This window comes from Echiichthys vipera, assembly GCF_963691815.1.
Source record: "Echiichthys vipera genome assembly, chromosome: 4".
Classification (NCBI taxonomy): Eukaryota; Metazoa; Chordata; class Actinopteri; order Perciformes; family Trachinidae; genus Echiichthys; species Echiichthys vipera.
This window is the reverse complement of record NC_139829.1, coordinates 10,151,153-10,176,244: the sequence shown is the minus strand read 5'-3', so window position 1 is coordinate 10,176,244 and position 25,092 is coordinate 10,151,153. Positions and strand designations below refer to the sequence as shown.

General features: G+C 40.3%; 1 protein-coding gene across 1 annotated transcript in view; it reads right to left on the bottom strand.

Annotated features, from left to right (window-relative positions):
- The window catches only part of nf2a (NF2, moesin-ezrin-radixin like (MERLIN) tumor suppressor a), a 39,180-nt gene that overhangs the window by 12,362 nt on the left and 1,726 nt on the right, over window positions 1-25,092 (bottom strand). The window contains exons 2-12 of the mRNA XM_083911665.1: window positions 24,499-24,624; window positions 24,229-24,351; window positions 21,666-21,749; window positions 12,779-12,847; window positions 12,541-12,623; window positions 2,777-2,852; window positions 2,053-2,187; window positions 1,893-1,967; window positions 1,626-1,739; window positions 807-929; window positions 296-513 (exon numbers count right to left, since the gene is read on the bottom strand). Coding sequence (XP_083767791.1) covers window positions 296-513; window positions 807-929; window positions 1,626-1,739; window positions 1,893-1,967; window positions 2,053-2,187; window positions 2,777-2,852; window positions 12,541-12,623; window positions 12,779-12,847; window positions 21,666-21,749; window positions 24,229-24,351; window positions 24,499-24,624 — 1,226 coding nt within the window. The remainder of the gene's footprint in view (window positions 1-295; window positions 514-806; window positions 930-1,625; window positions 1,740-1,892; window positions 1,968-2,052; window positions 2,188-2,776; window positions 2,853-12,540; window positions 12,624-12,778; window positions 12,848-21,665; window positions 21,750-24,228; window positions 24,352-24,498; window positions 24,625-25,092) is intronic.

Here is a 25,092-nt window from a genome sequence, read left to right as displayed (position 1 = left end):
TTTGATGCTCCCGTCAGACAGCTTCCTCAGTTTGAGGTAGGTAGGTAGGTAGGTAAAAAAAACTCTTGGAAAGTAAGTAAGATGTGGGGGTTAGTTATTTAAGGTTCTAAAAAACTATGCATGTGCGTGTGTGCAACGGTTACAAAGAGAATGAGAAGGGTAGAGTATGAGAGAGATAGTGTTGACAGTGACAAAACAACATAAGGGGCCAAGCTGGATCAGAATCATATCCACCGCAGAATGGCTGTACACTCTACAATTCAGCCACATGGACACTTCTTCCTCCTCTCCCCACCTCCTTTCCGATTCCTCAGCCATCTTGAGGGCCAGCATCTCTGTCTCCAGCATCTTCTGCTCCATGAGCCGCCGCTCCTCCTGGCCACGGATGGCAGTCACTTTGATTCGCTGCATCTCCGTTTCAGCCTCGGCAGCTTTCTGGGCCAGCAGCTTAGCCTCCTCCTCTGCGATCTGGGCCTTTTCAGCCAGCAGGTCCGCCGTCTGCTCCGAACGCAGCTGGAGAGTGGGAGGAGGGGCAAACACAGGAAAGGGGAAAAGAAGAATATAACATAGGAGGGGAGATGGGGAAATGGAGCACACAAATGAGAGATTGAGTGAGCGATGAAAATATGTGGAGATAATAGGAAACAGAGGTGTAGAGGGAAGAATGTGCGTGAATACAGAAGGAGGGAAGGAGATTGATGGAATAAGGCGACAGTGAGAGGAGAAGAATAAGTAAATGACATGAAAAAACAGGAAACAATGCGAGGAAATGATGTGAGTCAAGGTTCAGAAACTTTGAATCTTACCAGTGCATCGTTGGCCATGTGAGCCTCATCCTGCAGCTGAATCAGCCTCCTCTTCAGCTCGTCCCTGGCTCTCTCTGCCTCCTCCCGCAGCTGCTTCTCCCTTTGCAGACACTGCCTCTCTACCTGAATGACACAGACAGGTGGAGTGTGGACAAAGAAGAGAGGATATGGTTGGGATAAATGAGAGGAAATATGGGCAAAGAAAGAAGGCAATGGAATGTTGGAATATGGATGAAAATATAATGGGAAAAGTGCACGCTGGATCCCACAGGAGAAAATCACAAAGGTGGTGCACCTGATGCACAATCAATGCCATCATACGAGAGAGGTGAAAAAAATCAGGGCACTTGGTTTTGGTGTAAAAAAAAAAAATTCAAAAGTAACTTTTATGTATTAAAGAAGTGTTATTTTGTGTGATTGCTTTTACTCCCTTGTAAGACTAGAAACACAGATGTGAACAATTACAGTCAACACATCAACAATATATGGAATAACATGAGAGTAGCAGGACAGAATGCATTTTCCATCCACCTTGTTTATGCATTTCAGCAGAAAGAACCTCATTGTAAACGCCAGAAATTCGCTAAACATTCGACGTATTGGGAAGATCACTTCATCTTCTGTAATGGTTTAATGACACCGTACTCCAGAAGTAGCGTCCATGTCTCGGTGTGTCCAACTCACAATATTTTGCATAACAGTAGAGGATGGAAACATGCAGTAATCTGAATTTCTTTTGCCGATTTTTATAGGTTACAATTTGCCCTGCATTTGAATTGAAACCTGGCTAAACTCTGTGTTTTCCCATCATCACTGTACCTGTTTTCTGGCTCTCTCTTCTCTGGCCTGAGACTTCATCTGCTGTACTTCCAGCGAGTCCACCCGCCGACGGCGCATAAACAGGTCGTGGTTCCCTATACACAACTGAAGGATCTGCACCAGGAGAAAAAAAAAACAAGAATGGGCATTTATGCTGTGTCATAATGTTTGGCACATCCAATAAAACTCTAATTCACCAGCAACTTCCAATATTTTTCAGCACCTTCACTGGGAGAAATTAACTTCTACCATCTCGGCTGAACTCACCAACTTGTTGACTCTTAGCCGTGAAGAGTTGAACTTGAAAACACTGGTTTTCTTATCCAGAGGTTTGATAGTAAACTAAACATTGAGGAGAAGAGAATTAAGACAATATCTTTGAAATATCACAATATTCATATCAAAACTAATTTTTGAAGCCTCCCACCTCCTTGTCGCTGTAGGAGATGTTGCGGATCTCATTCCAAGGGAAGGAGCACTTGGGTGTCAGTCTGTTGTCTGGCTCGTAGATGTGCAAACCAAGGGCGTCCACTCCCAAAAGAAGATCTGTTCCCTTTTTATTCTAAATCACAGAGAGTACAGCAGAGTAAGCTTTTCTTTTACCCATCTGTTAAGGGACATTAGTGAGGAGTTGGAGTGGGACCATCCATTCAGCCGACATTTATTTGTTCTTGCATTTGACAGAGGTGTCATTGTGGCAGCTCTGCTTGCCAAAACCATTTGTTAGATTTGAGCTGAACAATGCCAGTTGTGAGGTGTATATGAAATATGGGCTTCTTTTCTTAAAAAGTAATGCCATAGTGAATGACATAATCTGAAGTTGACTTGTTGGTGTTATTTTAAAATGCCATGGCCTTTTCGAGCATGCACTGATCAAGGCCAGAGAAACCTCAAGTGAACTTCAGTTTGTTAAGAGCTGTGAAGGGTTTGTTTTGACTATGACTCACATGGAAAAAATCCAGTGCCAAATAGAAGTTGATTATGTACCCCAAAACATACACATTTTTTAAAAAATGCGCAAGATTCAAACATTCAACAAAAGGACAGCTTAGAACAGGAGAGTCAGGCTGCATAGCATAACACCACAGTGATATTGACATGGTTCATATTGGCTTACATAGTAAAGATATAGCCAAGCAGCTTCGGCTTACCCTGATTAAAAAGTAATTGACGCCATACATGTCCAGGTCCTGAGCTATTTTTAAATACTCCATCTCAGCTTCATCCCTGGTTCAAAGGCAGACAGAGAGGGGAAGAGATTGAGAGGGATCCAAGGGAATGGAGAAGAGCGGGAGGGGAGGGTGGGAGGAGTGGAGGTGCAGAAGTGGAGAGAGAAAAGAGGAGATCAGACATTGTTTCCTTTGCTTTTGTGTGTAACATCTGTCATGGCGTGTGATCTATGAAAACTCTGCCACATAGCTCTGACGAGGGTGAAATCATAAGCAGAGTACTGACACGATACAAGTGAAATTTGCTAACAGGCTTCAGAGGTCATGCTTGACAGAAAAGAAGCCTCCAAGACTCTAAATATTGTGATAGAGATATCCAAGGCATCAAACTCTTTTTCTTCTCTCCTACTGCAGCCTGGTAGGCTGATCTGTTGTGATTTCAGGGTCAACTCAAAAGAGCACTAGCATACTTTGATAGTTGAGGAAAAATCAGGGCAGGCATTTGAATAACTTCCTGTTTGATATGGGTGGTGGGAAATTGATGATTTAAGCTTCATCAAAGTTTAAACAGGCAAGAAAGCATTACGCCAAGTAAATCGTTGGACAGTGAGTTTATTCTGACTACTTGATTAATGGTGTTGAAGTGTAGAGCATTAGAGTTCTGCTCTATGGGCAAATAAAATAAATCTTTAATATAAATCTTAATACTACTTGTCCATAGTACGCAGTAACTGTCACGTACCTAACCCCAGCACAAAATGTCTGGTCAGATTTGTTATTTCATTTATATTTAATGGAAGAGTTTCAAATCTGAAAAACATGTTAACAATTTTAGTTTGTTTTTATGCAGCTGCTTTTGTTTAAACAACATTTGAAAACTTCAGCTTTTTGTTCAATGAGAAAGTGGTTTAGTGGAAACAACTAAGAGTCTGCAGCTGCACTTTTGCTCTGACCCACTCTGTGAGGCTGTAGATCTGCACACTGGTGCTTTGAGCTAAATCACGTTCCCACTCTTTTCTAGAGATCATTTTCCTGGAAATTTTTAGTAATGATCTAAATGGTATGGGAGTAAGTTATCGCGCCACACACTTATATGTTCCTCTCTGTATGGTTTAAAAGATGTGCAGTCTATGGCTATAACTTATCTTTGAAATGATCTCTTAAAGCCTTAGAAAGGATGACAAATTTATCATAGAATGATATAATAGATTTCTACAGTTACCAGCCAGCAGTGACTCATATTTACATTTGATGGAAGACGTCCCTCTAACATTTTTTAGAGTTTCGACCACTGAAGTTGTAGAATCATCCAACCTGCATGTGGTACCATGTGACCTGACTTGAAAGGGTATTCACCAAAACTCAGGTACTTTATCAGTATTAGTGAAGGCCAGCGACACTCCTCCTGTGTACATATCGAAATGATACGTATAGATATGCATAGGTTTATAAATAAACAAATACAAATATATATAAAAAAACGTGACATACAAACAAGTAAACTTATTTTAATAAATAAATGTGTTTTGTCTCAAAAATATTAATACATATCGAAATTATATACATTTATATGCATACATTTATAAACAAAATACAAATATACAAATATAAAACGTGAAATACAAATAAATAAGCTAATTAGTATAAATAAACGTGTATTTGTAAAAATGTTTTTAAGATTTGAAAATAAAGGTGCTTGAATTTGTGTTTGGATTCTGCCAAATGACGTAATTTTGAGACATTTTTATTGCAGCGAGATTTACAAATAAACGCCCCTGGATTTGAACGTGAATGCAACCTTCTTGTTTAACCAGCAGGGGGCAGTGCTGTGAAGCTCACTCGGTGCACGACAATAGAAATAGAATTTCCGGGTTATCTGTGGTGAGCTCAACCACTTCCGGTAATAACGCTAGCTTACCTGTTTTGGTTTTTAGTGTAAAAACCAAAACATGAGTCTCTTTGTTATTAAAGCCGGTAAACGTTTACAACTTCAGCACCAAGTAAAGAAGACTTTTCCTCACTGCTGTGGATCACTTCTTTGCGGTATAATTCCATCGTTTCCCTGTGAATGAAGAGGTGAAGGCTGTGTGGACAGTAAAGGTTCACCGGGAGAACTTCTCCCCAACTGCCGGTGCTCGGGTTCGCAGTGTTCATTTTCTACCAGGGGATTTTGTGGACTTAACGACTGGTCCGAGGCGTTTAAAGTAGGGCGCAGTCCCGTGTCTGTTCGCCTGGAACAATTTTTCTCTTTCGGCATCGAGGCTCAATGTGCTGACGGCGGACACGTCTGAAGAAGAGGACAGAAGGCCCCGTTAGCCGCGGCTCGAGTCCCTGCAGCTGCGGTCTACTTTTACAGTACAACACATCGCCGGTGTTGTGTCGTATTCAGCACCCCTGCCGTGAAATGCACCCCCTCGCATTATAGGTGATATTCTGGATCAGAAGGCTGTTGTTTCGACCTATAGGAGTAGTTTATATACAGGTAACCCACAGCGGTCAGAACATTGGTTACTTACAGTCCTTAAACTATTTTAAAGAGTTTAAAATCACAAACTTGAATAATAGCGAACACAAAACAACACTTTTTGTATGTTCTGTGGAAATATACTGCAGCCATAATTACAACATGAATTAAATGGATCTTTTGAGCAAGTTGAATGTATTTGATTTCGCGTCTCCAAAATATAATCCCAAGCTTTTCTTGCAATTCATAGGTTCAAAAGTGTGTGCTTTTAATTGGGTTACTTGTATATAAACTACGCCTATAGGTCGAAACAACAGCCTTCTGATCCAGAATATCACCTATAATGCGAGGGGGTGCATTTCACGGCAGGGGTGCTGAATACGGATGCTGAACACCGGATCCGAGATGATATTCGCTTTTATACGAGGTAGGTTTATTATACTGATTTTCCACCTGTGTGTGCGTGTGTCATAGATTGTATAAAAAAGTGTGTGTGTGGGTGTGTGAGAGAGAGAAAGAGAGACACCAAGTTTTTAGCTTTGCAGCCTATTCAACAGGATCCCTAATTATCAAATCTCCACAGATATGTTAATTTCTGTTTATTATCATATTATAACCCAAATGTGTTCAGGTCTTGTTTTTATTTAATTTCATTTCAGATTTGCATCGTATAAATCTTTCCTGGCCTTTTGGAAGCAAGTGGAGCCAGCTGCAAACGCAAAATTATCTCCTCTGCCAATGCTGCCACAGGTATCACCTAACACCAAGCCAAAAAAAACTGCTACTGGTCGATGAATTGCTGCTATTTCTGATGTATCTTCCTGTGGGCCTGTCTCAGGGATCTTGTCCATCGTTTTTTCGATTTACCGGACCACAGTTAGCAGGGTTATAACCTCATGGACTCACTTCTTGTATCCACTGCTGGGTTCCATTCACCTGTGGATATCACCAGGGTTCTAAATTAAAACACGCCAAATGCGGGAAAAAAATCATTGTGGCGGGTGTTAATAACTTACTAGCCAGTTTGGCCGGTGATGTAGACTATGAGGCATTACATGATGCAAGCCTCTGTTCTCGGTCATTTATCCCTGTTGCGGTACTTCCTACATTTCCCATGAACGCTGTGCTATAATGCTACGTGATGACGTTTTATACGCCCATTGACTGTGAGCAGTTTGTAGTGAAATCAGCGCGAGGAACCATCAAAACGAACGGCGCGTCATTTATACAGTGTATGGCCCAACAGAAAACACAAGGAAGAAAAAAAACGAGCGCAGCCGAAGCAGGATAATAGACTGAAAGAGGAGGGAGTTAGCTAATGTTAGTAAAGTCAAACGTTCAGATTAAACTAAATGACTAAAGAGGAGAGAGTAAGCTAACGATAGTTAATCAAATCAAAAGTTAAGATAAACTAAATGCGGCGGTAGTTGGGACAGACTTTTGGGGCGAGAAGAGGAAAGAGGCAGGGGATGAGGGTAAAATTTAATGCCAAATGGCTGACGGGCCGTGGATGGCTTGTGTTTGATCACAAACATGTTGTCATGTTTTGCCAGGATTGCTGGATGTACATGAAAGAAAAAAAAAAAACGAACAATTTTGTTGTGGGAACTAGTATTTTTAAAAGTTGAGGCAGTAGAGGACCATGAGAGTGCCTGAAGTCATCAGGATACATTAGCACCTCCCACCCGAATTTGCTGCATTCCCTGACACACAAGTGATTCTGGACTGCACAGAGTTATTTTGTCAGAGCCCCTCTCTGCTTCGGCATAGCAAGGTATATTCTTTGTCTTTGTGCCTGATCCCCAAAGCAATTTCAGTCAAAAGCAACTGGACTTGGTTATTTGTCTAGGAAGACGTTTCACCTCTCATCCAAGAGGCTTCAGTTCATGTACACATCTGACCAGGCTGGGACTGGTCCAACTAACTGGTGTGGAGATCCAGGTATTTAACCTCTCACAAGGCCGATTATGTCACTAGAACCCTATTGACAGCCTTGACACACTGTATTAATTGTACTGTTTTCTAACATGTGATATACCTTTCAATAAATTATAAGACGCTCACTTGATGTTTACTATTTACTTAGTATTTTATTGCCTCTTACACAGTGGCTGGGCCACAAGTACATCAGGCATTTTTATAAATAAATCGTTGCATTTTTAAATAAACTAAACTCCCAACAGGAACATGTATAGGTTTGTAGTGATATTTAAATGCACAAGCAGGCATGTATGTACTTATGTTTGTACATTCATTTGTTTAATCAGTGTTAGAGAGCTTTATGTATATATTCCTTACAATCAGAGTTATAAAACATATCAAGAGGATTTTATTTACTTTTGGTAAAAGCAGAATAACCTTTTATACAATATTTGGGTAGAGGTTCATTCCTTTGGATACATTTTTCTTATATTGTAATAATAATTCATAAAATAATGATTTCTTTGCAAAAACATTTGAGGTAGACCCCTGGATGAACAGCATAGGTTTGTAGAGAACTGTTGTCACTTAACTGCACACAGGAATATCTGCATCTGTCTGAGCTGAAAACTTAAAAATAACAAGGCACCATTTATAGGTTTGTACCACGGGTGAATGGGGTGGTTCACGTTTTCATGGGGAAAAAAAAACCATTTTCCCTGATGACTGAAGCCACCTCTTGGTCCTTGTAGATCCTTTGAATGACCATGTCATCCTCTGCAAGAACAACAAAGTCACACCAGTCAAGGTAAGCTCATAAGCTTGCTCGCCTCTACCGCAGCGCTAACATCAGTAAAAATAAATAATGAAAGTGAACAGCATCAGCACCACAGTTTGTTAGATGTGACGGGATTTCCCAACTGGTAAGCACAAACAAACTTATAAAAGTCCAGGACATCATTGAGGTGACCATAGGCTGTAAAATTGATACTTTATACTATCTATGGAGTGGACAGTTAGCATTATCTAGCTAGCAGGTACCACAGATGTTGATAGTGCTTAAGGTTTTAAAGGATCTTTTAGTTTGAGCGAGCTGCTAGCTAAAGCTAACGTTAGATTAGCTGTGCTAACTTATCTTTTTTTTTTTTTTTTTTTGGTGCACATGCGCTAAAAGTTGCATGCTGCCTATTTCTACTCCAGCCTTTGCATTCGCTTTTTAAAACTTTCTAAACTTTTATTCTCTTTTTGTTTGTTCGGTTTCTTCACCCTAAATTCTGTGAAGTTCTGCCCTCTACAATGAGGTTACTTTTATCAATGCCACTTCCACCGGGACACGCTGTCTTTGTTTACTCCGGAGAACAGCTGATGAGAATAAAATCCAGCGTAACAACATAAGGGATGTGTGGAGTGGCATGAGAACCATCACCTGGTTACAGAAGACTGGTAGCACAGGATTGGAGGACCGTGTGGACCAGGCCAATGAACTGAACCTATTTTTCAATAGGTTTGATACGGCGGCCCATCCCCCACATGACTCCGCTGCTGGCTGCCCTTCATTGACTGCCACTCTACCTCCCCCTGCTCCTCCTCCTTACAGACCCCTTGACTGCCCCTCACCACCGCCCTTCACACCTACCTATTCCACCCCTCCCCCCACAACAAATGATTTTTTCGATTAATCATTTATATTTTTTAATTAAAATTAACTATATATATATTCAAAATGCAATGAAAATACAAAACACAGCATGTTTTCCACATTTAGATCTTTATTATTAGATGAACAATTCATGTGGAAGTTCCTGACGCATTTGATATGCGCTACTGTGCTCTAAAGCAGCGAAGCCTGCTCATAAACAAAACGGACCCTCGTTTTTTCCCAAAATAATAATATTAATAATATAAATAATAATACTAATATTAATATAAACAAACAATCATGTTATAACTTAACCAAAAATATATCACAGCCTACTTAGTTCGGACAGATTTTGACAAACGTAACTCAGAAATGACCAAAGGCACACAGTCGAGAAAGAGGGTGATTGTTACAATAAATTAGGCTTATTAACAAAGCTCCAGAAAAAAAGAACCAGTAACTCACATACATCTTCAGCACCAGTCTACTGATTTTTGTTGAGAAAGATGAGCATGTTGACATGCGGAATCAGACATGACCGCAGCCTGGTGACCGTCAGTCCAGCCGCCGAAAACACTGTGATGCAGAGATACCTCCGTGCTAATTTGGCAAGCCGGGGGAACCTTATTCCATTCACTTTCCACCAGCTTGTAGGGGTGCAATCCAGGGGTGGGGGGAGGCCTCCCTCAGAAAGTTCTGAAGTTCTGCTTCGATGCCAGACTTGCATTGAGTGGTATAGTGCTCCCCAAGGAGTTGTGTTATAGCAGAGACCCGGGAATGAGAGGCCACTACTCCAGTGTTTGCGCTCCCCTCGTCTGTGTCGGACAACGCAAGCTTCCCGTCTCCCCCAGCCTCTGGGATAGCCGCCCTACCGATCTCCACTGCTTTTCCCAGCTCAATTAGTTTTACATTAGCAGCCATTTTCTGTGTTGAGCTAAGAAAGCTCAGGTGCTTGTGACGAGGGTCCAGCATTGATGAGATCATGGGGGCAGATGACACAAACTCATCAGACTGAACCTGTAAATATATAATGGGGGAATCAATAAAAAAGAAAGCTATACCTAAAAAGGCAACACAAAGCAGGTGGGAGGCACGTATGCGTGTAATTAGGCCTAACCCAATTCGCTATTTATTACGGAAATAGTTTAAACTAAGATAAAAAAAAGTTTCACTTACATTCATTCGCTTGATGAGGGAGGACCTCACTTTTGCTTTGAATTTGGTGAGTCTGGGCCCGTCTTCTTCACTGTGCATGAGGTGGATATTGATGAGGCCGAAGGTAACGGGATGTGTGTTCGAGATGGAAATGTCTTTCTCTGCAGACATAACCGTGGTGACACATTTGAGTGCTGAAAGCACAGTCTGTGTGTCTTCCATCATCTGCCAGTACTCATCCTTCAACTCCAGGATCCTGGCATCTTGAAGCTTAGTCACGGTTTGGTCCGAGAAGACAGCAGCAACCGCCCACCGCTGCTCCACCAGCCGATCAAACATCTCGCACACGGAGTTCCACCGTGTTTTACACGACTGGATAAGCCGGTGGGTTGCAAGGCCCATTTGCTCCTGTTTCTTTTGCAATGCATTGGTTGCTACGGTGCTGTGATGGAAGTGGCTAACAAGTTTACTAGCCGCTGATATTACCCGATGTAGATAAAGTGCAAATCCGTCGTTTATGGCCAACTGGAGTGTGTGTGCAAAGCAGGCAACGGCGATCCAGTTCACTCTGATGGGACTGTTAGCAGCAACAATATTGGCCGCGTTGTCATGAACGCATGCAATAACTCAGTCTTTAAGTCCCCATTACTCTACAGCTTCATTCATTTTCTCCGCAAGGTTGTCAGCTGTATGCCGTCCTGGCAGGCTGTCAGTGAGCAGGACCCGTGAGTTCATTTGCCAGTCATCACTGATGTAGTGGCAGGTGATGGTGATGTAGCTCTCCGCTGTTAACGCGGTCCAACAGTGTGTTGTTAGAGCGACTTTTTCAGTTGTGCTCAATTCTTTTAACAGCTCTTGCTTCCGTTCTTCGTAGTGAGTCTCTATCAGTCGGGTGATTGTACGTCGAGACGGAATGTGATACGCTGGTTCCAATAAGTTTATCAGTTTTGTAAAACCTTCGCCCTCGACAATACTTAAGGGCAGAATATCCATCTCAATGAACTTGCAGATCCCTTGGGTAATTTTCTTATCTCGTTGTGCATCGCAGCTCTTCCGTGTCCTTGCTCACATCAAGTTGATGCTAGGTCGAGACTGAGCGTGGGATCCACCGCCACTAACCAGGGTCGGATGCATGTTGTTCAAGTGGTACATCATTTGAGTCGTTGCCGTGCACAGCTTTGCAGTGTTTGCAGTGAACCAAGTCATTTTTTAAATCAAAATGATCCCACGCCACACTTCCCCGTGACCTCGTCCTCTTCATGATTACTTTTGAAGTAGAAGGAGGGCCGAGATCCTCCCAGTGGCTTTTTTTCAAACTTTGCACCCGTGTGGTAAAATGTTTAATTGCTTCCACATAATGAAATTCATTTAATTCCTCATGACCCACACTACGCAACAGAACCTGCATTGGTTTTATCGATGAAAAATTAATGTCATCGACGAAATCCTTAATAATAAATGAATCGATCGTCGAGTAATCATGCCCATCCCTAGTGTATAACAATCGAAATGAGTAATACTTACAGTAGATCCTTGATTTTGAGCTTTGTCCATGTTCATCACAAGTTAACAACAGTCGACACCTTTAAAATACTGCCCCCTGCTGGTTGAACAGGGAGGGTGCGTTCACATTCAAATCCAGGGGCATTTATTTGTGAATCTCGATCTGCGGTAAGAATGTCTCAAAATTACGTCATCGAGAGAAAAGCAAAAAACGATCCACAAATGCAGAATCCAAACGCAAATTCAAGCACGTTTCTTTTTAAATCTCAAAAATATTTCTACAAATACACGTTTATTCATACAAATTAGTTTATTTATTTATATTTCACGTTTTATATTTGTATTTTGTTTATTTATAAATGTATGCATATTAATATATAGAATTTCAATATGTATTAATCTTTTTGAGACAATTCTACCTCCATACCACCAACTCCCCTCTCCCTCTCCTTGCTTGGGTTGAAAGGATTATTGATCAACACCAGTGAGTCAGTTATCACTTTTCAAAGTGCTGTGTTTCAGTTTGCTGGCTTTTAGAACTCACTTTCCAGTCACAAAACACCCCACCCACAGGAGATAAGGCACTCCACATCCCTTACATTTACTGTCAGTGGTGGGACAAAGTGCAACAACAGAGCAACCGATTTCCATTCTTGTGTCATTTTAGATTTATGAAAGCAATTACAGAAACATCATTTTTATAGTCCTTTTCACTATACTGTATTTGTACACCGTATGTATCCTTCCAAAATTACTCTTTTGAAAAATAGCTACATGAATTGTGTTTTCCCCTGTGAAAATACATGCAATTACACTTAACTGATGAGCTGTGGTTTGCTGTGCCATTTGATGTTGATGATTTTTTGTCAAAAGTTCATACTGTGGATTCATCAACACTCCTTTACAAAACCCCCTTACTAGTCTTTTTGCACTTTGCTGCCAAAATGGACTCTGGTTTTGCTTAAAACATTTCTTGCGGAACAACGTTTTGAGCACATCCTACTGTATGTGAACTTCTAATTGAAATTTGCCGATGACTGTGGAGTTCAGCGTTGCAGTTTTTACCTCGTCCTTCCCCTGTGCTCTGCATAACACGCTGTGATCCTCTCCTCCCACATTTCTGAAGTCATCTGGTACAAGTTAATCACCTGGAATGAGGCGAAACAAACATAAATATACATGAATGCATGCAGATCCATGCACACTGGATCATGATGCAAGTGCTTATAGGCCTAGATAATGAGTCAAAATTATGAACATCTTAACTCATCAATGACAACAAGCACATCCAGCTGTCACTCACCCTCTTTGGAAGCAGTTCCTCCTTAGCCAAGAAGCCAGGTGTGTGAACATTGGGGTCATAGTCTCCATACTGCAAAATAGAGTAAAAGTGACAAAAGGATTAAAATCACTCCAAATTAATGGCCGTTATCCTCCTTCCCACCAATAACAGACCAGACTATTCCTCTCCTGGGAGCTTTTCATAAGATGAAACTACAGTGCCTGTAAGAATAGTGTCTCTTGAAGAATGAATGGAGGCTGGTCTCCCATCAGGTCATTAATGAACACTGCACATACAGTGGCCCGGTTGTTGGGAGACAGCTGAGGTGTAAATGATGCAATTAGAGATTGAAAAATGTGTGGCCGATCACTTATTATCACAGAGCCGGGATACAAATCATACCATGTATATTTAAGGAGAGATATGGATGGATTAGGCATGACTGAGTGGCTTTGGACCACTGAAAAACTGATGGAGGGATATGAATTGTAGATGTATCCACCATTTTAAAAAGTGGGCTATGACTGTAGATTTATGCAAGTAGGTTAACTTGAAAGTGTACTTCTATGCTCTGTGCATGTTTTTCAAATACGGTTATCAAACAGTTGGTAACTTTCTGTAAAAAATTGCAGCACAATGAGACATACAATGACAATATGTTACATATATACAGTAGATAGGTAAGGAAGGACCATATTTAGTTATTCCTAATGTTGTAGGTCCAGCATAAGTTTACTCCTTTAGAAAGACAGAGACATTCAGAGTTGAGATGGCACTACACGATTCTACACCGTGGTTCACATGTACTGCTTAATCCGAATTCTCCTCAATAGGGTGTCAGCAAATGTTTCAGCATAAGTCATTAAGTCTCTCGGACCTTTTTTATTTCCAAGTTCATCAGCTCTAAGATTTTTCCACAACATCAGTGACACTGCATCCGAGACTCCTCAGCTATGAATGGCTGTTGTAGATCGGTCGCAGTGGAATCTAGCAGATGCCATTAAGAGCACACAGAAAGAGCTCTTGGAGGAGATGGGAAAAGAGGGTGGAGGTAGAGCTAGATGAATTTTTCTCATTGTCTCATTGTGCTCTCAGGATAAAGTGACAGTTTCAGCAAATGTGGAAAAAAAAACATTTTCATAGATAGTTACCGACTATATATTCCTTTTGTATTGCTCCACAGCCCTGTTACAGCACATGGTGAATGGTGGATAATCCTTTTGGAAAACAGTTCTAAGGGCAACCTGTGAAATGTCAGAACCAAAAGTCAGCAAAGTGACCATTGAACTTCAGTTCAAAATAATGTTTTAGAAGAAGCCCGTCTTTGACTTTGAGGGGCTTACACCACACACTGGTACCTTATCCCCTTCTCATGGATTCTCCCTTTTTAAGTATTGGAGTTTTTGGTTGTGCCTTGGTGGAAAATAGGTAGTGTAGAAAATTTCATTCACTATCTAAACTCTACACAAAAATCTGTCATTAACACTGAGGTTTCAGATATCGAATAAAACCTTCTGCCGCTGCTCAAATGGCATTGTAATTATCTGAAGGAGCAGAAAAATATACACAACAAAGAATTATCTTTAAAAAACATAAAAAAGGGTAGATACTGAAACTGGGGATGGGCATGACTGATCGATCCCTCGAGTAGTCCTTGTTTCAAATCAACCTCGTTTAGTAAACAACGGCACTCAAGAATTTTTTTGTGTGTGTGTGATGTGCAGGGTTGGGGAGTAAGGTATTAGCTGTAGCAGCGTTACGTATTTAAAATACAAAATACTGTATTCTGTTATAGTTACATCTTAAATTGGTGTATTGAGAATACAGTTACTTTCTTAGATTACGTTGCACCACTCAGGTGGGATTGTGGAAGCCAGCCGCTACGGCAGTGGTGGTCATGGTGTGTGTGTGTGTGTACGTGTGTGGGTGGGAGGGGTCTCTTGCCGTCTGAGGAGGAAAACACAATACCGTCTTGAACTGCAACCGACCCGTAAAGTTAACTGCTCCGGACAAGGGCAGATCTACTTCTCCAATTCACGCTAACGAGTCGAGACCGAACCAGACATCAGCCTCAGACACGCAGCTGCCCCAGGTACTGTCATCAGTGTGAGGCGGTGTTACCCTCTTGTGGTTTCCCTGTTGTGTTTCTCTAACAGCAGCAGCTGTGCTCAGCCTCTCTCGTCACATTCACAAACATCTTACCGATGATTTTCAGGCGACATCTCATATCTACTTTAGAGGATATGATTGTATAAGTGCGCACCTTTGAAAAATATGTTTCATAGTAGGGGAGATCAGGTACAGTTGTAATATGGGATGGTTGTAACACTTTAGATTTCTCCAGTCAGAAACAAGCTACAGTGACATCCCTCGTTGTGGAGATCATCATGAACACATCTCCTTGCTGTAAAGGAGCAACATCAGGATATCACAAAGTAGGTTATCAACAAAAAGTGTGTTTTTGACTTTAAACTTTTTTTATCAGTATAATTTTTGGATACTGTCCTGATATTAAATATAACATCGAAACATATATTTTTGACAATCACCGTGTTGTAAGGTAGAAATAGAAACGTCTAACATCCGCCAAAGTAGCAGTTAAGCTAGCTGGTTGATGGTCCAGGGAAAGTTGTAACACCCTGTCAATCCTGAAGGCTGAGATGGATGGATAGTTGGATGGCTATACAGCCAGATAGATTTGAAGATTTTAAAATGTCATGGCTTTATGTAATGAGTAGTAGCTTCTGGTTAGTCACCTGTAATGTGTTTGATTGCAGGATGCCAAATATCAGAAAGAGAAAAACAGACAGATATCTGTGTTTTATCTCCTTGCTGGTGATAAGGTTTTTCTCCTTTCTGTTTATTGTTGAGGATGTCCACCTCACACCCAAGATCTACAGATGTTTTAACATTTGATTTGTGTTCCACCTGTTAAAAAATATTGCATTATAACCATGTATCTAACCTCATCTTTTATCATGTAGTGTGAAAATAAAATAAATGACTGGTCATAAGAATGTGACTGCTACATTTTCTTTTTCATTTGGAGTATTTAAGTGATTAATTATGTTTATTTTAGACATGGTACAACTGTCCCTGTTCCCTAATTTCTGAGCTGTGGAAATTAATAAAGGTAAACGAAGTTGAAGGATGGTGACTCTTGGATACCAATTTTCTTTAAAAAGTATGATTTGGAGGACAAAACGTACAGCATTTGTGTTTTTTGTATTTGCATAACTTTTTCTCTGAAGACAGGAATAAGATCGTTCTCTAGTGCGAGTATGAACTAAAATCAGTGTCCCAGATAAACACGTTCAACTAGACCATTTTTATAGAATACTTTACTTGAATAATCCAAGTGAATGCATTACAGATTACATTTTAGGACATGTAATCAGTAATCTGTAGGGGACTACATTTTAAAACTGCTGATGTGTGTGCGCATGATGCAGCACCTCTTGCTTCTGCGCTTGACCTGAGACACAATCACCTTTGATTTTCACCTTCGCCTCACCAAAACCACTTGTCTCGATGTTGCATTATGATATTGTGTTTGGAAGAAAAAAACATCCACACATGCTTAAAGGGGGATTTCTGTATTTTTCAACATCAACCCTATTTCCCCATGTATTTCTGTTAAGGTGACTCATTGCAACAACTTTTTTGAAATGTGGTCAAAAGGGGCAACTATTCATAGTCAATGTACACACCAAAGCATGGCAGGATAATGGCAACTTCTCCATCTTTCCATAGTCTGACACTTATAATAACATGTATAATAACTATATAATAACTTATAACTTATCCGAGTCTGTCAGTGGCAAATCCAAACACTTTGGGTGGACCTACATTGACAATGCAGAGTTGCCCCGTTTGATTACATTGCAGCTCGGTTCACAGCGGCCAGGCTGTAGCTCTCGCACTCAATACTGGACCAATTTCAGTGGTTGCCATTAGTCAGTTTTAAAGAAATACCATGGGAAATACGATCTAGGTTGTGAAATACTGAAATTCCCCTTTAAACAATCACAAGAGAATACACATGCAATTTAAAGCACATCGATTATTGTTTTTTTCATGGTGGATTTTTGGATCATTTCATCAATAAATTAGAAGCTTTTGACCACTTTTTATCTTCTCATTAGCTAACCAATACACGTTCTCTCATATTGTTTTGTTGTGTTTGTGTTATTATAAGGTTTAATTGGATTTATTTTTCTGCACTTCAGTCTGAAAACACTTACTTTACAGACCTAAACTCAATAAGCTCAACAAACAGAGTGAAAATCCCAGAATAGCGGTGCAGTGGCTAACAGCGTGGAGAAGCCGGGGGCCATTTAATTAGAATCCTTTCCCTTAACTTTCCCCATCCTTGCAGCTTCTACTCTCTCAGTTCCTCACCTGTTTGTTTGTAACTGCTACATAATTGATGATACGTAGACTTATTATAGAGATATTATGGCACCAACTGGGCTTCGGCTCAGACATTTTGACAGTGACAGTGCTCTCAGATGCTTTCTGATTACACACCTCTCCTTCCAATTATTTTAAACAAACTCAAACTAACAGCAACAATCGATTCTCAAAGGACAGCTATGTGTCAATATTTTCACTGAACAATTATCGCCAGCAGCACGGCAGTCATTTCTCACACAGTCCAGTCACTTTGAAGAAAATCCATTTACAGTCCAAGAGTGAGAAACACAAGTTTCTCTAAACAATAAAAGGCAGTATTGTTGTGCAGACAGGCACACTTTTCCTTTAGCACCACTGTGGTTTTGAGGGAAATTATCCAATAAATATTGGATAGATTGCCATGAAATTTGGTACACACATTCAGTTGTCTCATCAGCCTTAGCTATACTTTATGTAGTGCTAATTGCCAAAAGTCAGCATGTTAACACATTAAGATAGTGAACATGGTAAACATTATACCTGCTTATAATTAGCACGTTGGCATTAATATGGTGAGCATGTTGGCTTTAGGGGTGTAATGATACATCAATCTGGAATGATGCAAAGCGAAAATATCGTTACATTTCGCCAACTTTAAGTTACACCTTTATTTTGAAATTTGCACATTATATTTATTATTTGTAATTAAAGGAGTTGTTCGTATTTTTTTCATTTAAATGCCTGTAAGAGCTCAAAAGAAAATTTGTCAAACGTGTTAGATTGACATATGATATTGTCTCACCGATTGCAAGTCGCTAAATTAAATCAAAGTGAAATCATATCGTGGAAGCAAATATATCACTGTCCAAAGATTTGATGATAATATTGTACTGTGATAAAACTTGTGATTTACACTCCTCGTTGGCATCCAGATGTTAGTATTTAGTTCAAAGCATCAGCGTGCCTGTAATGATTTATGCCTTCTGTATTTCAGTGTAACCCATGTGTGATACAAATTTGATTTGAAAGTGAGCAACAACAGATAAAATGACAAAAAAAAAAAACAAATTACCTGTTTTTAAATCTGCACTTTTCTCAGTTATTTCCCTTCACAGTTACACTACATGCCTGAAAACTGTGACTGAATTAACACATCTCTCCAGCTAGCAGAAAAATTGGCTAAATAATTTTCTTCCATTTCCATGGTAATGCTGGCTCACTCAAGCTCTGGTGTGCACCAATATTATGTCACTTGAACCAGATGAGTGTTACAGTATTTAAATAATCTTACGGAAAAGCTGACAAATTCCTTGAGTATTAAATAACATATTGTGTGGTCCAAATTGAAACTGAAATGTGCAACTCTTAAACTCTTGTTTATGTACCATATCTGTGTCACATGCTGTGAGGATACAAAGTAAACATACTGTAGTCTAAAGGCTGCCTCATTCAATTTTCAAAGCTTTAGTTTAGCTATAAGTCTTGTTGAAGCCACCTTTCAAACACAGTGGTTCCCACCAGTGTCATTAATTCCTATTAGTTTGACATGTTCCTTCACACTCAGCTGGACACGCATCTCCACCCCCCCAATAGTGGCGTTGTGGCTGAGGGAGATGACCTCAATCCTCACTCAACCTCTATGCCAGAGTGACTCCCTCCCCCTGCATTTTTCAAGGCTGTTTTTTTTTTTAATTCTCTGTCAACACCTCCTTGAAGCACTGCACCAAGTCAGAATACAAAGCAGGAGAAACTGAAACCTCTGCGGACCCACCGAGGCCGAACTGTTGGCTCACAGAACATATCCACAGAAAAGTTAGTATATGGTTCTTAAATCTGATGACTCGCAACATTTTATACATCAAAGGGTTTCTCTCGCCTCCTTGAAGATTTGTTTATTTTCTGTCTTAGAGGGGACTCGTGAAAAATCTGCTAATCATTTAAAAAGCTGCAGGGAACAAGAGAAAAGGTGGGCGAACCATACCTCACCTACAGCTTCTTAAATGTGCAGATTTCTTGCTTTCTTTCCCGTTTGGGATCATAAACTGAATATTTTTTTGAATTTTTGATTTGTTCGAAGGTATTTGAAGGTGTCATCTTTGCCTTTACAAAATAGCAACAGACATTTTTAGGTTTTTTTTAGAACTCTTATAGTCCAAACTATTAATTGATTAATCAAGAAAGTAAACAGCAGATGAATAATTAGACGCCCTAAAAAACATATTAAAGCATTTCAAAAATATAATCTGACATAAATACAAGAAAAAAATATTATGATAATGATGATTATAGGAAATATATAAACTTTTGATCAATATTGGCGTATTTTGTCCTAAGTGATATATTTGCCACTCTCATATAGATGCCATAGAGTACATGTCAAATAGTGCCCAATATATGATATATTTCACAGTCTGACACGTAACATTGGTGCGTATACAATAAAATGTTGCATTAAATGTGGGGAAGACCCTGGACTAGGTGGAGAGATTACTTCTCCACACAGGCCTGGCAACGCCTTGGGATCCCCTAGTTAGAGCTGGTTAATGTGGCCCGGGAAAGGAAAGTTTGGGGTCCCCTGCTGGAGCTGCTGCCCCCGCGACCCGAACCAGAGTAAGAGGTAGAAGATGAATGAGTTAGTGAGTGAGTGCATTAAATGTATGTGAGTGTCCATAATCATGTCATATACAGGGTTTACAAATTGTAGAATTAACTCCATACTGTACATAATTATTATATTTTTTAAGAATAACTGATGATACAATATTACTTCTTATGGTGGACTGAGATCTTGGAAGCCCACTGTATGTGCTCACTGTATCTGTTCAAGGTAAAATAATTATTAAGAAGCCACACAAATTCCTCCTCTTGTCCTAACTTATATTATCCTCTCAAATCATGCACTCTCTGTAATTGATTCTGTGTGCGACTGCGTACCTGGACAGATCTGTGATTCACATTATTTCAGAAAATCTCCTTTTTAACATTAAAGCCGTCTTGGAATACGCCTTTACTCTTTCCTTTATTGCTATCTTCAGGCTGGCATAACCATGATTAAAGATGAGCAAAGGAAACAAAGTAGATCCCACTGTGATATACTTATCTTCACAGGCTTCACAGTGGTGCAGCACAAAACTAACTCAAAATGAGGGAAAGAGAAGTGAAAGGTCTGCCAAAAACCTCTCAGCAGCTGCACTTCTAAACAAGTACCTGTCTCCCCTCTACAACGCCAATTTACTCACAATGGGTCTAATCAAAGTAGACTGCTGATTAAATGAAAACAGATTGTGGCCCCATATTATTTTGCTGTCTCAAAATGGGCACTGACAGCAGAGAGCACAAGTCTCAAGCTCATTTGCTGATTTTTCTCTATCCACACAGTCTCTTTTAGCCTAGGCCTGTTAAATTGGCATGTCTCTGAGGGTTCTTGGCCAAACCTTTGAGGCGGAGCTCCGGTCTCACTAGACCCTGTCCACTCGTCAAAAAGCTGCACCTCACTCTCCCTATCTTTTTCTTGGGGATTTCAGAGAGATAGAATCCTTTAACCAAAACGGCTGATATCACAGGAGATTTATTAAAGGGGCTTTTTCCTGTCGAGGGATTTCATTAGGCTTCAGGTAACTTGTTGTTTGATCCTCAACCAATAAATCAATGAAGGTGGTTGTACAGTGTGATTTCAAACAGAGTAATGCAGTCTAGAATGCTCATAAAGTATAGCTAATGCTATACTTAATAATGAAAACAGTAATGATAGTCCCCATAGCTGCCATTTCATTGTGGTGAGACCATTTTTTGAAACTTGAGCTCTCCGTATAAAATTATCTATTGTGACCTCTAGGATAATCACAGTAAAAGTACTCAAAGTAATCTTCAGGTTGCCAGCGTTGTTGCAGATGAGGTATACCACCTCTCTGTGGCATTCAATGGTGACCTTTTATCTACCCCTGAACATCCCCTCGCCCTCATCTAACAAAGAGGGGGAATCCTAAGAGGTTAAAAGGCTACTTCCAGAGCTCCTGGGGTCCTGCTTTTTACCTTAAAGGTATTTCATGCAGGGCCCGGTTGCACTCCAAGAATTAAAAAAACAAATCAATCCCAAAACAAGCCGGTGAAGGTGTAATGTGTGCTCCTCTGACCTTATCAGAACTTAGACAGCAGAGTTCTCGATCAATTGTTGATGATTTATGTCTTTTTTTGTTTTTTTTTGTGGGGGGGGGGGGGGGAGGGGTAGATATGAGAAGATTACAATAGTCAAGCCTGCTGGTGATAAAATATGCAGTCTCTCTGCACTGTTTTAGGAGAGAAAGAGCTGCACTATAGTAATATACTATTTTTCAACAAATGAAAGTATTGTCCACAAGATAAATCCCATGTGATGCACAACAAGGTTATTATGTCATGTCAAATTTTAAAGTTATGGTAAATAAACCTTTAAATAATACGTATATGGATGGATGAATGTACTGAGCTTGCTATAACTACGAATTAAATCTTCTGTTCCAAAATGAGCACTGACCTTGGCATGGACGGCGTAGGAGGCCAGCAGCACAGAGGCCTCAGGGGGACAGTGAATCTCCTCCTCGAGGATCTTGTTCTTCACCTGAGGAGTTACCAAATATAATCAGCTTTGGGCAGTGCTAAACTATGTACAGTATGTGTGTATCCATCTAAATAACAAAGTCCTCTTCATTACAACTAACACTAAAATGCATTCAGAATTAAACATGCAGCTAATTTATCATATGCCATTTAGTTGTTGGTTAAATAAGTGGAGAGTCGTAAATTAAATGTTTACTTTATTCCCTTAATTCCACTTTGATAAATACACTAACATATACAGCTAAAACTGTGTTCAGGTACCACTTTACACTAGCTACAAAATCATGTTATTATGTTCTGAAAACTGAGTAGATAAACTTCCACTCCAGTGCTGCAGTACACTGGTACTTGAGGTCTGGAAACAGGACAAACTGTGGCAAATAAATATTCTAATGCTTAAGTATTATAGCCACATGGGGACCTATTAGATACTAAACCAGGAACTCTAAGCCAACATTATTTCATATGATCATTAAGCTGCTCCAAGAATATCTGCTTACTAGTCAGCAGAGTGTAATGATACAACAGAAATGCTTGAGTCCTTGAAAAGCCCCAAATCATAATTAGAGCCACCCACTTTTATAATTCATGTTATTTTTTTTCTCTGTTCCCCCACCTGTATAACTGATTCGACAGTATGTGTGTGAATGCACTGCAGTCATTAAGAGTGACAAATTCCTGTTTAAGTCTAAGGTTTACAGCTTATGGAAAGAGTGGTTTGTGTTAACAAGTGTTGACTTAACCGTCATGGATCCCAGTATTCACATGGATTCTTAAAATGAGTAGCAATCCCCTTTAATAAGCTCTCTTCAGATAAAGCTGCAACGTCTCACCAGGTGTCACTACCCTGAGTTCCATCACCTGTCAAACTAATTGAATCACAAACTTGCAAGACTATTCGGATTGTAAGGTTAGAGGGTGCCAACATGCTTCAGCCGTAGTGGGCAATTTAATGCTTTAAACCTTATCATTTGCAAAGCCAGTCATGCAGTCTTGTTTTGAACTAACAAAGGTGTGGAGCCAGAGGTGACAGCCCCTAATCGTGGCAAGTGCTAAGAGGCTGAGGCTGCAATCTGGTTTTACAAATGAGACTGTGCTGTTGTCAAGATTGCAGGACCGGGGTGACGAAGATGTGCATGTGTCTGTCTGTGTAAGCGTTCTAAAGTGTGTGAGGGGTGTGTGCGTGTGTTTGTATCCAGGTCGGTGATCATTTCTGATAAGCACTAATCCAGCTGTCATGCCTGTGACACTATCTGAACAGAGGCCTGCTCCCGACATCATGGGAATTAATGAGAGCAAAGTAATAAGGAGACAGGCGATACAAGGCGCTACGCATTTGTATTCTTCTCCCCTCGTAGCTGTGTATCTTTTTAACTGTTGAGTAATATGTCGCCTGTAGTCTTTTTTATTTTAGTTTTTTCAAGGTTCCCACTCTGAAATAAATAAATTGCTTCAACTACCTCTAAACGGATTAAGGACAGTGAGAGACTTTTTTTATATGCCTTAAGTAGATAAGTGCCTCTATCCAAATGTTGACTAACGCAAGCGCTATGATGTCTCAAGACATAGAACTAAACCAGCACAATGGGCCATGAGTGCTTTGGGGGATGAGCATCCCACAGAGAATATGTCATTAACTGGGCCAATAGCTGAGCCCTTAAAGCCTAATTGGTAATTGATAAATGTGGCTGGTAGCACTGGACGATGGAAGCCCAGTTACAAATCTCATCTCTTGCGAGGACAATGGTATGGCAGGCTCCAGAGGAATTCCCCGGAGAGTATTAAGTGGAGAGAAAGGGCAGTGGTAATATGTTGTGCATTGATTCCACATGGCTGCACACAATCAGACCGGGACAATGGAAAAAGTATATTACAGAGTGCTCTGCTCAACAACTTGTCAGGAACTCTGTGTGACGTGTGCCCCCTGTTGGCACCGGATCGGAAGAGTCTGGAAGCCGCAGATACAACACATCAGCTAAATCCCTGGAATGCAATGCTGCATGGATAATCCTAAACTAACAGAGCATTTTAAAAGCTTGTAAGTGTTAAAGACCTCAAACACCTATCTTTTTTAAGCTTAGTTTCAATCCATCTAATTCCTCAGAAAGATGGCCCCTCTACTAAGTTTCTTTTTCTTCTAAAATCATGAACACAGCACCCTTCTGGGTAGATTACGATCAAGGAAAGGGAGGTTTTGAAAACAAAGAAGTGTCTGCCCACTAGCCAGCCGCTCTGCAGTTATCCACAGATTCTTCTGATAGGTATGTTGGATTTCAGGTTTAGCTGTACGCCTGCAGCAATTTCAACTTAAAGAGCAGCAAAGCAAGAAGACAATGTGTCAGTCAGTGTAAGTGTACAATGGACCTTCTCAAAAGGCCTTTATGGCATAATAGTAACAATGAAATGCATAGGAAAACAACAATCTTTTCAATCTGATAAAGCTTGAAATGGAGAAAGAAAACTAAATATTTTTATATTACCTGTAGGAAGAAGAGATGCTGTGTGATATCTTGCACTAGCTCCTCCTCAGCATTTTCAGGGTAAAACTTGGCCAGGAAGTGAAGGGTGATTGGTTCCTCCTTTGGTACCTCCTGATCCAGAACCTACGACAATAAACAAAACAAAAAATGAACATAATTTGCATATTGCGGCTGCAATGTATTTTCTTTTCACGCTCGTTACGTCTTTAACACCAATCTTTACATGGCTGATGGCTGTTACAAGACCAGTACAACATGACATTCACATACCCTCTTTTCCATCTTCAGCCATGCAACTGTGTCCTTGATGTCGTACTGGAGCCCAAAAAACCATGTCTCCCTCAGTCCCAGAGTTTGACACACAAAGTCAAAAAGGTCTTTTCCTTTCCACTTGACCTAAAACCCCCCAAAAACATTTAATCTCATATAATTCAATACAAAACAGGGAAAATATGCTTGACTACCAGTATTTGTTTAATTTGTTTATCATAAAGCATACTAAAAAACACAGTGGAAATTCTAAAATACTGAGCACAGAAAAACTTTCTAAGTTATTGAGAGCCGTTCATACAATGCTGTCTCTTGAATCCAGACATACAAGCATTTCCATCATAATCTCAGTCCCCCTTTCAAAACAGGAAGCTATACATGTTCTCCACATCCAGTTGTGCGCTATGAGGCAGACATATCATACGCACATATCCAATTTAGAAAGCTTTTATCTCAAGCCTCTGAGCTAACTCTGGGTGCAAGCTACTGTCAAGTGTATTGAAGGTTGGCATGAAAAGACTGAGCAAAAAAACAGCTGTAAATTGGAGAATCAGCTGCACCAGACAGCAGAATGACAGCTAGGGCCAATCTACT